A 13,817-nucleotide genomic window follows, 5' to 3' on the forward strand; every position below is an offset into this window, starting at 1 on the left:
TGAATTTAAAGTATATTTAAATGTTAAGATGAGTTTAGTACTTTTTATAGAGAATTAAAAAATGTTATAGATTCTACGTATAAAAATATTTTAAGTTGAAAATGATTTTGGGTATCATGTGTAAGAAGGTTTTAAGTTAAGATAAATTTAGTATTTTGAGAGTTAAGTGTTTGGATATTAGACTCAGTTTAAAATTAAACTGAATTCAGTTGAGTTTGGAAACTAAACACAGTCTAAGCCTTTCATCTATTGAGTTTAAAGTTAATTTAGATAGTGAGGTATTCTGAGATATTTTGTGAATAATAATAAAAATATAATAAAAAAGTAATGATAAAATATTAAATAATAATGAAATAGGCAAAGATATTGCATATATCTTTGATAAAAAAATGAATTTTAATTAAAAAAAATCATTTCTTTTATACTTTCATAGTAGAATCTCCTGTTTAAAAAAAATAAAAAACTGGTTTCGTGTATATCTTAAACTTTACATATCATTATTCTAAAAATATGTAAGCGTTGTCATTAATACTACCAATGAAGCCAACAGCAGCGTAAAGGTGAATTCCACCATTAAAGAAACTTGGAAGAGAGGTGGCCTTTTTCTCGGTAATAGAATCTCAACTTGTTCAACGATGGGCCCCGTCTATTCATTGCAGAAACAGCTGTGTTCTGGGTGTAAGTTGCATTATTATTATTTTCATTGCTTCGGTCTTTTCCTTCAAACTTTGGACATGAATCTCTCTGATACAATGTATGCCCAGTGCTCCCCCTGTTATGGATAATACAAACTGCTTTCCTGAGTTATTCAATGAAAGAATAGCATAACTAGGCTGCGAATCTCCATAGGCATTGATTTTTGGCGGATGAAGAGAATTATTGTATTAATCGTTCTGTACTCCTTAGAGAAAGACTTGCTTTTTTTTGCAAGATGTATATTAATGCCATGGAGATGGAATATAGTGGAATGCATGCGGGGATTTAATTAAGAGCAGTGGGGATGGGATAGAAGAACCAAAACACCTGCTCCCTTTATAGCTGTTTGTAATCATAACTGTTTACTTTCCCCCACTTAATCTAATGATTCTTCTGGTTTTTCTTTTTCTTCTTTAATTATGTTTATGGCAGACAATGACATTTGCTCTTCCTCAATGACTCATAATTGTTGTTTTTAATGACCAACTCAACCGGTTCTGGTGGGTCGTCCCCACTTTCTTAGATATTGTTCGATTGAGAGTCTATTATTCATGTCTCACAAATAAATTTCTTTTCCCAGTTCTTTCCTCAAAGAAAACATTACACTTAACACCCACTCCATGTCCTAAATTGGGTCATTTGTTCAGCCTAAATTTATAGTTATCAGAATTCTGGGTGGTTTTGGTCAGAGTTGTTTAGAGTGCATTGGGTATTTGCTATTGCATTGTCTGATTGTTTTTTTGTGTACCCATTTCGTACTGTTACTGGCAATGTCATCCTCTTTGACTTCTTGTTCATTTCTTCTCTTGCTATTAGCCACTTGCTGAAGATATATGCATGAGTTGAACTGTTGAATTTCTCTCTCCAAAAACACAATAAGTTGTCTTTGCAAGTTATGAGGAGGTGGCGGAGCTTTGGTACCCCAGCTTTTGACTAGGTAGCGCCGTTCCGTTCCCTTTTTATGCTTCAAGCTCAATATCTTCATCTCATGCTTCACCTTTCCTCTTATCTCTGTCTCTATCTTGCTACTGTTTTGCCTTCTTTTAATGCTAACTGTGGATGATGCTCTACAGTGGTTTCTGTTGAAGAGAACATGCTGAGTGTGAATTGTCGATCTTCCTCCTCTTCTTGCGCCTCTCCTTCTCACCTGAGTTTTGTAAGGTAAGCATTCCAAGATTGAACATTTTTTGCCCCTGTGCATTTCGTCCAATTCCATTGCTTAAATTTATGTAACGTATATGCCACTGTTATCATTTTGGTTTATTTGTAGTGCTCCTGAAAATGGACTGCCCGGAAGTATACTAAATATGTCACCCAGAATATCCTCCTATTTTTGTCCTGTAAGTATCCTTACATTTTTGCCCGCTTGCTCATCGAGTGATCCTAGGATATTCTCCGCATCTGATATTTGGGATTCATTTCCTTAACATTGTTTGACATGTTTCTACTGGTTTATTGAAGGGCTCAATACTCAATAGAGCTTACCCTTTCAGCTTAGGTTCTGTACTTCTGTTTGTGGGCTAGATTCAGGGATTTTTGACCAGGGTTCTAAGACACTTCTATTTTCACGTTTTTAATGAGGGTGTCAGAGGAACTCAACAGAACTCCTCTCCTTCAGCTTTAGGTTATGTTTGTGGGCAAATCTGGATTCTAGGATTTTAGATCAGGCTTCGGATGAACTTTTATTTTCAGTTATCCCAGTGCCAATTCTTGGATTTGTTTCATATTGGAAAGTATCTTGATCCCATTGACAAACGAGCAGGACCAAATAACTCAATTGGGATGCTGAACCAAACCCCATGTTGCTTTGTATTGACATTAGAGCAGATATACGTTAAATGTCAATGAACTTTCCCGAAGTCATGTATTTTTGCTGAAATATCCAAATTCATGACCAGGCGTTTAGATCACAATTGGCCCAGTTCCAGCCTAGCACCTGCTCCATTTTTTATTTGGCTGTGCCAACTGGCTGATGAAAGACAAAAACTTTCATTATCCATTGAAACCAAATAGAGCTAACGTACCATAAATCATGATATCTTGACTCAGAAAATCATGAGCTTCCAACTCACATTGATTCAATTACAAAAATCCATTAGGTTCAGGTTCATCATGCATTCTTTTTGTTTGTGTTTGTTTCTTGGGGCTGGATATCTTCATGGAATCTTCCTATGCATCTTTTGTCACAGTATGTACAGTCCGAGAGATCATTACCTGACCAAGCTTCCCTGCGTTGGGATTCCAATAAGGAATTGGGTTTTTCAAACAACTCCATTCCTTCCTATGGCACTCCAACTCCGAAGGTTTGTATATTTCTACACACCCTGATACCAACTATAAGAGACTGATGATAGTAACAGATGGATTTTCCAAAACTTCCACACATGCTGGGACCGTAGGCTGGATATATCTGTTACTGAGGAAATAACCTTCATTCATAATCTGTAAACCATTTTATGTAAACCATATTGTGTACCACTGCTCAAACTACTGATGATTCGTTACCATCTTCAAGAATCATGCCCAAACACCAGATGAAACCATTGTTAACATTGTCTTGTATTTTCTTTCCTAATTTTGTCTTGATTTTGACCTTTGGACTCTGGAATGCAGTCTTCCACGGAATTGAGGGAGGAGATTGCAACACTTGAAGTTGAAATTATGCATTTGGAGCGTTATCTTCTTTCACTCTATCGGACAGCTTTTGAAGGGCATCGACCCACGTTGCCTGATACTCATGGATCTTATCTACAATACAAGATAGGATCATTGCCAAAACTTTTATCTAATCAATCACATCAAAATATGGAGCCACGAGTGTCCAAAGATGCTTTAGTCCATCATGATAAAATGTCCCCTACAGGATGGGCCAATTCGGATAATCCGGGTCTTGTTGCACATCTAAAATCAAAATCTAGTAAGGTAAACACGCCTCCACTGTGCAACCTTAGCAACCTAGATTTGGTTAAAAGAACTAGTTTGTTACAGGCTTACAATTCTTTATAAATTTCTAAGTTCTGCGAAACTGTCTGTATACATTGTGAGATGCATATCTTCTGTTTATGTATCTAGTTACAGATTTGTCTGTGGTGAGAACTTGCAGGACTGGAAAAATGCTGGTTATGGTCATCTCTGCCTAGCAGATCACCTTGCTGCTTCATGCAGTGATAACACATTTAGCTCTCCGGATAGACTTTCTGAAGACATCGTGAGATGCATATCTTCAATATACTGCAAACTTGCAAGCCACCCTCCTACCCATTCAGGCTTGTCGGCTTCTCCTATTTCATCCATGTCGTCCTCAAGCATATTTTCTTCAAAGAATGCCTGTGATAGTTGGAGTCCACATGGCAATGAGGATGCTGCTGTGCACCGTCAACTTCAAGGATTAAAAGAAGATTCTGGACCATATACTGCAATGGTAGAAGTTCTGAAGATATGCTTAGATGACGATAGTTTCAATTTCGCTGCTAAAATGCTACAAGATTTCAGGTGGTGCTCATATCCTTCATCATAGTGAACTAGCATGATTAGACATGCATTAGGCAATATGTTAATCCAGATCTTTGGTCTGTTGTTTTCAAATCCTTCTATGATACAGAGAAAGGGAAGAAATTAGAACAGATCAGCAGTTTAAAGAGAGGTTGTGGTATTCCTTAAAGAGTTTTTCTGATTCCTTTTTATTCTGTGTAGGTCATTGGTTCGAAGCCTCGAGAAGGTTGACCCGAGAAAGATGAAACGTGAGGAGAGGCTTGCTTTCTGGATAAATATTCACAATGCCTTAGTGATGCATGTATGGCTCTCAATTTAACTTCTTCAGCTAAAGCTTATAATAAGCGCTGGGGACAATCTGACAATGAGTCCTTCAAATGATTTACATTAATTTCAGCCCTAAAAACCTCGTACAAAAGTATTATCATGACAAGCTAAAACCAACTGCAGATGGTCTGTGGCTCCTTTTTGTCAGAGCCGATGGTTCCAGCTGGAAAAGGACCCCTCTACATTTTACTTGAAATGGATATTATCCAGTTAGTGTATAACGTAGGGTATTTTGTTCATTGTATTTCTAAAAGAGATTGTGTTGTTAGTGAAAGGACCAAAGTACACCTTTTTTTTTTTTTTTTTTACATAAAATAGGTGGTATCCAATTTGAGTGAATTGGAGAGGATCTGTCTGTTGTAGCCATTCATCATGTTTAACTGGACGTATCAATCATCTTAGTAAAACTTATACACTGAGGGCATGTTTGGGTAATGAGATGAGATTATAATTCTGTGAATGGTAGTGAGAGAAAAAGTTGAATAAAAATATTATAAAGTTAAAATTTTGTTTGGATATTATTTTTGTTTTGAAATTTGAAAAAGTTGTGTTGTTTTTATGTTTTGTTTGGAAGTTTGGAAAAGTTGTAAAGAATTTGGTAATGATTAAATGAAAAAGTTGAAGATCTGAAATTGAAAAGTGTTTTGTGTTTGAGAAAGAAATTATGAAAAGTTTTGTGATGAGAGGATCTCATCTAAGTGCCCAAACATAGCCTAAATCCCTGCATGTGCTACAGGATCAGCCCTCTGGTAATGCCCTGTGCTGATTTTACCATAGTGCTAATAGTTGAATAACATAAATCATATATTTTTTTTGGATAAGTAATTATTTGTCAGTCATTCGATTTGTTTTCTTGTTATACCTTCATGTGCAAGGCTAGAGTAGTAAATAGGGTGAGGCTTATGAGGTTCTCATTGCAGGCATATTTGGCATATGGGATTCCTGATCGTATAAAGAATACCTCCATTTTGAAGGTAGGAAAGTTACCATAATTTTATTGTTAATATGTTATAAATAAAAAATAAAATGTTATATACTATAAGTCTATAAGTAAAATTTACTTCTGTAATTTAACTCTTATTCATCTTCAGGCAACATACAATGTGGGCGGGCATTGCATTAATGCTCATGACATACAAAGCTCCATTTTAGGAATTCGATCGCACTGCTCAGCACCGGTATGCCTTTTACTTTAAAATCATGCAAATAAAATGCATGTGACCTCTATACCAACCTTTCAAAGTTTTATGTACTTCAATGTGTCTCTCAGTGCTTGTGGGTTTGTACAAATTGGTAAAAGGACCTGAAAATAGAAGGATGGTTGGGATGCCTCGGCTTTCTCAGAGAAGTATGGCATCTCGGCAGAAAGACTGAGTGGGGAGTTTAATGGGTATCCTATGACTTGGGGTAGGAGTCCCTGAGTCCCAAGAAGTAAAATGTTTCCTCCACTTGGTACTTGGGAGTAGCAGGCGTCATTACAGTGGATTGGGGACTCATTTTCCATTCCAATATTTCTGGCTATTCAAATAAGGACCCAAGTCATCCTGGGAGAGGGGGGGGATGGTGCGGGGACAAGCAAGATGAAGGGTTCTTGCCCTTGCTCTTCACCTAAGTTGGCCTTCTGCATTAGGATTGATGCCTTCTATGTAGTACGTTTGAGGATCAGTTTCCCTAGAGACTCCAAGTGGTGTGGCCATTAATTCTAAACAAGGGGCAATGCTATGTGTTCTATAAGGGAATATCGCAACGAATGTCTGGTTCTCCTTTTCTGGTAGCTGTCTTGTGTCTTTCTTATAAAGGGCTGCATGTCCACTCAGGTGCACATGAAGAAAAGCCATCTGCAGTTGCAGTGGCGCCTTAATATTTCTGTTGGTGTTTATGGAAATTTGAGTCATATTATGTTGATTTAATATGATTTCAACCGTAGTAGATGCCCATTCTGCATAATGAAAGGCATATAATTATTTCAAGCTCTTTTCATACAACTAATGTTTTCCTTTAAACAATGTGAATGCAGTGGCTGCATACACTGTTGTATTCGGGAAGGAAATCCAAGACCGGGAGTATCAGACATGTATATGCCTTAGAGTACCCTGAGCCGCTAGTTCATTTTGTGCTATGTTCGGGGGCATACTCTGATCCAGTGGTATGTATGTTTTTTCTTCAAACATGTAATTGTTAATGTTTTCTAATTCCGTAATCAGAGTGCAAAATAAGATGTGCTGAAACTTTTGAAGCCATGTGTAGCTGTTGTAGTGTGATGTATTTGCATTTCTTGTTCAACATAGGTTCGAGCCTACACATCGAAGAATATATTTCGGGATCTCAGACTTGCTAAGGAAGAATTCATCCAAACAAGGGTCCGTATCCACAAGGAAATGAAGATTTTCCTGCCAAAAGTCCTCTATTACTTTGCGAAGGATATGTCACTAAGCATGCATGAGCTCTTGGAGGTAGTATATGAGAATCTACCAGAAGTTCGACAAAAGGCTATCAAAAAATGCATGAAGGGAAAGGTGGATAAGTACATCCATTGGTTACCACATAGCTCAACATTTCGATATGTGATCCACGGAGAATTAGCCAAAGCAAGAACAGTCTGATTGGCCCTTAATCTGTACGTACAAGAGATGTTAAATCGTTTGTTTTCCGTTCAACCAAATAAGGTGTAAAATGCCAAGTTGTACAGGAGTAATTAGAAAGAGAAAAACCACAGAATTTTGGCCATCCACTTCTTTGTACATTCATATGTAGGTTGTTTGGAAGTTGTCCATTATTCCTAGTTGAGTTCATGTTCCTGGATTGAATGTCATTTTCATATTACAGTAACTAGTTAAGAACGATTGTCTAGAGAGAAGACAATGACCTGGATAGATCTCATTTGATTGCTTAAGATCATTTATCCTCGTCCCCTCCCTCCTTCCCCCAACCCCAAAAGACACATGGGAAAAGTAGGCAATGAATACAGTTATATTAAATTTAGGAATATTTTTCCCATTGAGGATTCTCTGTTTATGCTTTGAGTAATGCTAGGTACAAATCTCAAATAAACAAGGTCCATAGAATCTTTTTGTAAAAAAATGGGTCCTACTAATTAATAATAGTCTTTTTTTACACATTTTTAAGTGTAATCCATTTTTTTATAAGGGCTTGTATGAGATTTGTCTATTTGGGGCTTGAAGAAATCATTCCTCTTATGCTTTAGGTTTGAGTTTTACCTCTTGTGGCTTTGATATTTTAAGGATTTGTCTCTTCCATCAGTAATACTATCTCTCCTAATGTATACCACTCACTTTGTCTATTTAATGTGGCACTACAATATGGTATCACGTGGCTTATTAAAAAAATTAAAAAAACAAATATAAAAGGTAAAGGGAATTTAAGATTTTAATCTTCCATTTTTTTTTTTATGTTTTTGGAAATTATTTTGTTTTGAATATATATATTTTAAATTTTTTAGTAAGTCACATGGCACATTATCAAGAGGGCAAAGTGAGTGTTATAAATTAAGGGAAAATAATGGTATTACTAATTAATATTAGAAGTGGGCTATTTGGGCCACATTATTTCTAGGTAGGGTGTAAAGGCAGATTTTGAGAAGTTAAAAGCAATGCTAGATTGGCCTAGGCCAAAGACCCTTAAGGCCCTAAGGGGTTTCCTAGGGTTAACAGAGTATTACAGAAAATTTATAAAAAAATTTGGGATTATTGCATCTGCACTAACTGCATTGCTTAAGAAAAATAACTTTCACTGGAATGAGGAATCTGAACAGGCCTTTATTGAATTGAAGAGGGTAGTGACTCATCCTCCAGTGCTGATATTGCCAGACTTTTCCCAACCCTTTGTGGTGGAGTGTGATTCCTCTGGAAAAGGGTTGGGGTAGTGTTGACGCAACAGGGTAGACCGATATCCTATTTTAGTCAGGCCCAAAAGGGGAAGGCCCTACCTCTGTCCACCAATGAAAAAGAGTTGTATGCTCTAATTTCAGATATTTAAAGATAGAGACTTTACTTACTAGGCAGGTCTTTTGTGGTCAGAACTGACTATCACAACCTTAAGTATCTCCTAGATTAGAAAATTGGGACTCCTATGCAACATAAATTGTTAAGTAAACTGCTTGGTTATGACTTTCTCATTGAATACAAGAAGAGCCCAGATAAGAAGGTGGCATATGCCTTGTCTAGGGTAGAAGAAGAGGGGGAGCTTTATTGGCACTAATCTCAGTTCTATCCTTAGATTGGCTAGAGGAGATTAAAAAGGGTATTGAGGGGGACCCAGAGCTACAGAATCTCATTTCTAAGTGTCAAAAGGGGGAATTATCACCACACTATTCAGTAAGGGAAGGGGTACTATACTACAAAGGCAGAATCTATGTGGCAAAGTCTCCTGAGCTCAAGACTAAGCTACTGCAGTTCCTACATAATAGCTCTAGGGGGGACATTTAGGGGGACATAAAACCATCCAGAGCACCCAAAGATATTTTTTTGGCCAGGTATGAAATCTAAGGTGAGGATCTATATTAGGAACCGTGAGATATGTCAACAACATAAGTCAGATCATGTATTTCCTAGTGGATTGATACAACCCCTACCCATTCCCTCAAAAACATGGACTCATATAACTATAGACTTCATTGAGGGAATACCTAGTTCTAATGGATTCAATACCCTGTGGGTGGTAGTTGGCAGAATGAGCAAGTATAGTCACTTCATAGCTTTGGGACATCCTTACACGGCTAAGTCCATAACTCAACTCTTCATCAAGCATGTATTCAAGCTGCATGGACTGCCCCAGTCCATAGTCTTAGACAGAGATAATACTTTCACGAGTCTTTTTTGGAGGTAACTATTTAAGGCTTAGGGAGTACAACTCAAGTTCAGCACTGCATACCACCCTCAGATTGATGGGAAGTCTGAGGCAATGAATAAGTGCCTAGAAACCTACTTGAGGTGCTTTGTTGGGGACAGGCCTAGGGACTGGGTCAAATGGGCGTCGTTAGCTGAATGGTGGTATGTAGTAATAAGGCTCAAGACAGAATGGTGTGATATGCTAATCAAAAAAGGAAAGATCAAGAATTTAAACTAGGGGATTTGGTTTACCTCAAGCTACAACTGTATAAGTAAATTGTCAGTGTCGCAACATTGGGATCTGAAGCTGACTCAGCGTTATTACAGGCCTTTTGTGGTGGAGTAGCGAGTGCGAAAAGTGGCGTATCGGTTGAGGTTACCCCCAATGTCCCAAATACACCCTGCATTCCATATCTCTCAACTTAAGAGGAGATTAGGAGAATGAGTAGTATCAACGACAAATCTACCTCTAGTGAACATCCAAGGGGCCTTACAGCCAGACCCAAAGAAGGCCTTGAGTAGAAGAGTTAACCCTATTAACAATAGGCCTGTGACCGAGCTGCTAGTTCGATGGCAGGGGTAAGGGCCAAAAGACGCGACATGGAAAAGTTACTACAAGCTTAAAAACGCCTTCCCACACCTTGTGGGCAAGGTGTTTTAAGGGGGAGGCATTGTTACACTCTAGAACTCCACCATCGCTCGGGGTTACCAAGGCGACGCTAGAGAAAAGGAGGAGACTTAGGGTTCAAGATTGAAGTGAAGGGTGAAGTGAACTGAGTAGCCCTAAGCCGAGGGACTGAAGTGGTCGTGGAGTATGGACCGACAGGGTCATTGGGAATTGTAACACCCCATTCTCGTAAGGTAGGAGTGTCACGTAATCTTCATAACATATAACTCGACAAGACATTTCATATTTAATAACATGAAATTATCATTTATTTCATAAAAAGAATCGTCTAATAAAATGTCTTCCAAAAATATTAAATGAATAAATTGAATAAAATTTGTGTCGTAAAAGCACCTTTATTCTAGGAAGTCTGAAATTAAATCAACTGCTCCTAATCCTGGTCTGCCTACTCGTGTTCATCATCCTCTCATGGGTGGTTAAAACATGAAATAAAATAAAATGAGTTGAAGACTCAGTAAAAAATCCATCACAACGTAAACGTAAGAAATATAGGATTTTTCATAAAACATTTATACTGAGAATTTAAATTCATGATCATTCATACATATGCTCATATCATGCATGACTTATCTTTAAATTATATGACTTATCATACTTATCTTACTGATATGACTGATTTGACTGGCCAACACACTTAACCTTGTGTGCGAGGTTGTGCATCCACCCCACGTCTCGCTGCAACAATAGGAGCTGCTGATAGTATTCTGGCATACTATGGTGGATCACGTTTGAGTCCGTGACTTGCACATCCACTCTGAAACTGCATTGGTACCATGCGTCTGAATAACTATCTGATTAACTGATCTAATATTATCTTACACTTGAACTTAAGATAGCTTACATGTTTTATGCACATGAGATGCATAACATAATACATACATAATTATAATTTCTGAATTTGAACATGATGCCGAATGACATGATCGTGTACTATGCTGAATGACATGTTTACATAATAATGACATGCGAGATACATAAACATTGGCTATCAAGAATTGACTTTAATAATAATCTATCTAAGCATGTGATGATCCTAATTTGTGATCAAATTACTTACCTCGTATCGCAAAGTCCAAAATCTCGTCTCGCAGACCGTTACCTATGTGAAATACCATATGTCACTAATTTCCTAAAAACGTATTATAATATTTTACATAATTAAATAAAAATTAAGGAGAGAACTTTAATAATTATTTTATTATATACCAAATTAATAAATACTAAAATGAATTAAATATAAATAAAAAATCTTCGCTTTCAAATTATAACTTAGTAGGAAATTATATTTTAATTAAAATTTATCAATTAAAAAGTGAGGCTCATTTCATAAAAATAGACTTGATCATATTTATAGCGTAAGAATATAAATTAAACTTGATTATACTTAAAATTCAAATCCTTGTAATTTATTATTATAATCAAATCATAATAAATACTTAATATAATTTAAACTTTATAAAAATATAAGTGTCAACTACATGCAACAAAGACCAAATTAAAATCAAGTCAACATATTACATCTGTAAGTAAAAATAAGCCCACGTAAAGAGATATATTTTTAACACATTTTTTCATGCACACACAAAAACTGAAAACATACAAAGACTTTTTACAAAAGTTGAAAAGTGGAGTAGAAAATGTCTAAGGGCATTTCTTTGAAATAATAAAAAACCATGCAGGGCTTACGAGAAATCTGAAACATGACAACAGCATAAATGGTAGTTTTGTAATTAACCAAAAGTGATCACATGCTTGATCGTCAGAGTTAAAAGCCGAGGGTCCAATTTCGTAAAGACACTGAACCAGAACCTCTTAAGAAAAGAAGTCTGGAAAATAGAGAGGTGTGTGAGGGAGAAGCCATAATCTACTCACCATGAAAGAAATGAGGTGCAACGGGGCTGGTGGCCTGAGTGGAGTCAATGGCGGCGAAATTTCTAGGCAACAGAGAAGGCGTTTGCTTTGTTAGGCTAAGATATGGTGGAGCGAAAATGGAGATTAGTGAGGACTTACCCAAAGAAAATGGAGTGCAGTGGCAGTGGCTAGCGGCTGGAGATCAACGGTGATAGAAACTATGAGAGAATAGTGGGATCTATGTCATTAGCTCGAGAAGAAGAGGGGCAAAATGGAAGAAAGTGCGTGTAGCAATTCAACTCACCGAGGGACAACCTGCAGTGGTGGGTTTGGTGAAGATCAATGACGGCGAAAACACTGAGAGAGGCCTTTGTTTGTGGTGAAATATCAAGAGAAGAAAAATTAATTTCTATGGTGCTCACCGAGAAACAAAATAGCAGATAGAGAGGGTGAACGATCGTGGCTTACCTCAAAAGTGTCTTGCACGGTGGTTTTGAGTAGCTAAGCCGATGGTGGTAGTAGCTTCGAGCAGGATAAAGTACGGAGGCAAATGGATGAATGTTGGTTCTGAGTAAGATGGAGGACAGATTGGATTTTGGGAGTAGTTGTGTTGTTGCTTGAGGATTTTTTGTGATTGAAATTGCAAACGAGGAAGGGATAAATAGATGGAAACCGTCTTGTACGTGTTCAATTCAAAGTGTGTTAGGGAATTAGCATGGGATAAACTTGGTGATCACATCGAAAATAGAGGAATAATGAAGGGGGTGACGTGAAGTGAAGAGTGGTTTATTTGCAATGAATTTCAGTATAGTTAAAACTAACTTAGGCACATTTTTCACGTTTAGAGAGGATTTGGTAATTCACTAGAGACTCAATTAGTAGGGTGTACATCCAATAAAATTTTTACAGATTTTGTGTTAAATATTTATAATAATATTCAATAAATAAAACCTCAATATTAAAACAATAATAATAACAACTAAATGATTAAATTTATTTTATATGCTCCTAATTTATGTTTAGTATGTTACAGGCTTATTATTAACTGTCTTTTATTTTTGTTGATTGCATTTTAATAGTTGTAGGGCTTAGGCCCAAGTTACGTGAGTCTGAGTGTATAAGCCCATTAGCTGGTAGCTGTCATCTACACGTCTGATATTTCTTTAAAGTGTTGTGCACAATTACATTTTGGGATGGTTTGTTTACATAAAATAGGAGCCCCGCACCACCCCCCCCCCCCCCCCTCTCTTCGCCCCACCCTCGCTGGTGAGGCGGGGAACCCCATCAACCCCATGCGGGGGCGAGGGCCCCTGCCCCGCATCTGGCCTCCCTAGCGGGGGCGGGGAAGGCCTCAACCCCGCCCTGCACTTATATATTTTATTGTATAAATATATATTTATACTATACATATTTATAAATATTTATTATTTATACTATATATAAATATAGTAATATGTATTAAATAGAACTTTTACTTAATATTTTATGTAAATTGTAATATAGTAGGATAATCTTTTTATAGATTGTCAAGGCAATACAAGAGTCCAACATTGCTTAAGTGTGAGACTTGTATTGTGAATGCAATCTATAAAATGGTCACCCTACTATACTACAACTTATACAAAATATGCACGAGCAAATTTTAAAACTACATAATTTCTAAATTATAGTCATATTTACAAATTTAAAATTATAATTTAGATTCAAAAATGTATTTTTGATCAATTTTAGACGTAAAAATAATTTTTAGACTTAATGGACTATAATCTATTATTGAAGTGGACGGGGTGGATTGGGAGTCCGCCCCATCCTTGGGATACGGGAGTGGGGGGCGGGGAGGGACTACCCCACAACGTATGGTGTGGTAGCATCCCTAACACAAAATCAAATTATTTCATCTTATTTCATATAATCAT

The 13,817-nt window shown here is 37.0% G+C and overlaps 1 protein-coding gene across 1 annotated transcript; it reads left to right on the top strand.

Annotated features, from left to right (window-relative positions):
* Positions 1-1,083: 1,083 nt before the first annotated feature.
* LOC121263302 lies at positions 1,084-7,408 on the top strand. Its single transcript, XM_041166116.1, has 12 exons — positions 1,084-1,405; positions 1,513-1,633; positions 1,770-1,857; positions 1,967-2,036; positions 2,886-2,999; positions 3,310-3,618; positions 3,800-4,188; positions 4,390-4,489; positions 5,436-5,489; positions 5,607-5,693; positions 6,533-6,661; positions 6,804-7,408. The coding sequence occupies exons 3-12, from the start codon at positions 1,790-1,792 to the stop codon at positions 7,116-7,118; spliced, it is 1,635 nt and encodes a 544-aa protein (XP_041022050.1). The 5' UTR covers positions 1,084-1,405; positions 1,513-1,633; positions 1,770-1,789; the 3' UTR covers positions 7,119-7,408.
* Positions 7,409-13,817: the final 6,409 nt, after the last annotated feature.

This window comes from Juglans microcarpa x Juglans regia, chromosome 4S, assembly GCF_004785595.1.
Source record: "Juglans microcarpa x Juglans regia isolate MS1-56 chromosome 4S, Jm3101_v1.0, whole genome shotgun sequence".
In the NCBI taxonomy this organism is placed as follows: Eukaryota; Viridiplantae; Streptophyta; class Magnoliopsida; order Fagales; family Juglandaceae; genus Juglans; species Juglans microcarpa x Juglans regia.

What these genes read in the sequence shown, in the direction of transcription:
- LOC121263302 (XM_041166116.1), top strand. Translation starts at nt 1,790, where the DNA reads ATGCTGAGTGTGAATTGTCGATCTTCCTCCTCTTCTTGCGCCTCTCCT. An exon ending in AGAATACCTCCATTTTGAAG is followed by an intron (nt 5,490 to 5,606) that starts GTAGGAAAGTTA and finishes ATTCATCTTCAG; the next exon opens with GCAACATACAATGTGGGCGG. An exon ending in GGGCATACTCTGATCCAGTG is followed by an intron (nt 6,662 to 6,803) that starts GTATGTATGTTT and finishes TGTTCAACATAG; the next exon opens with GTTCGAGCCTACACATCGAA.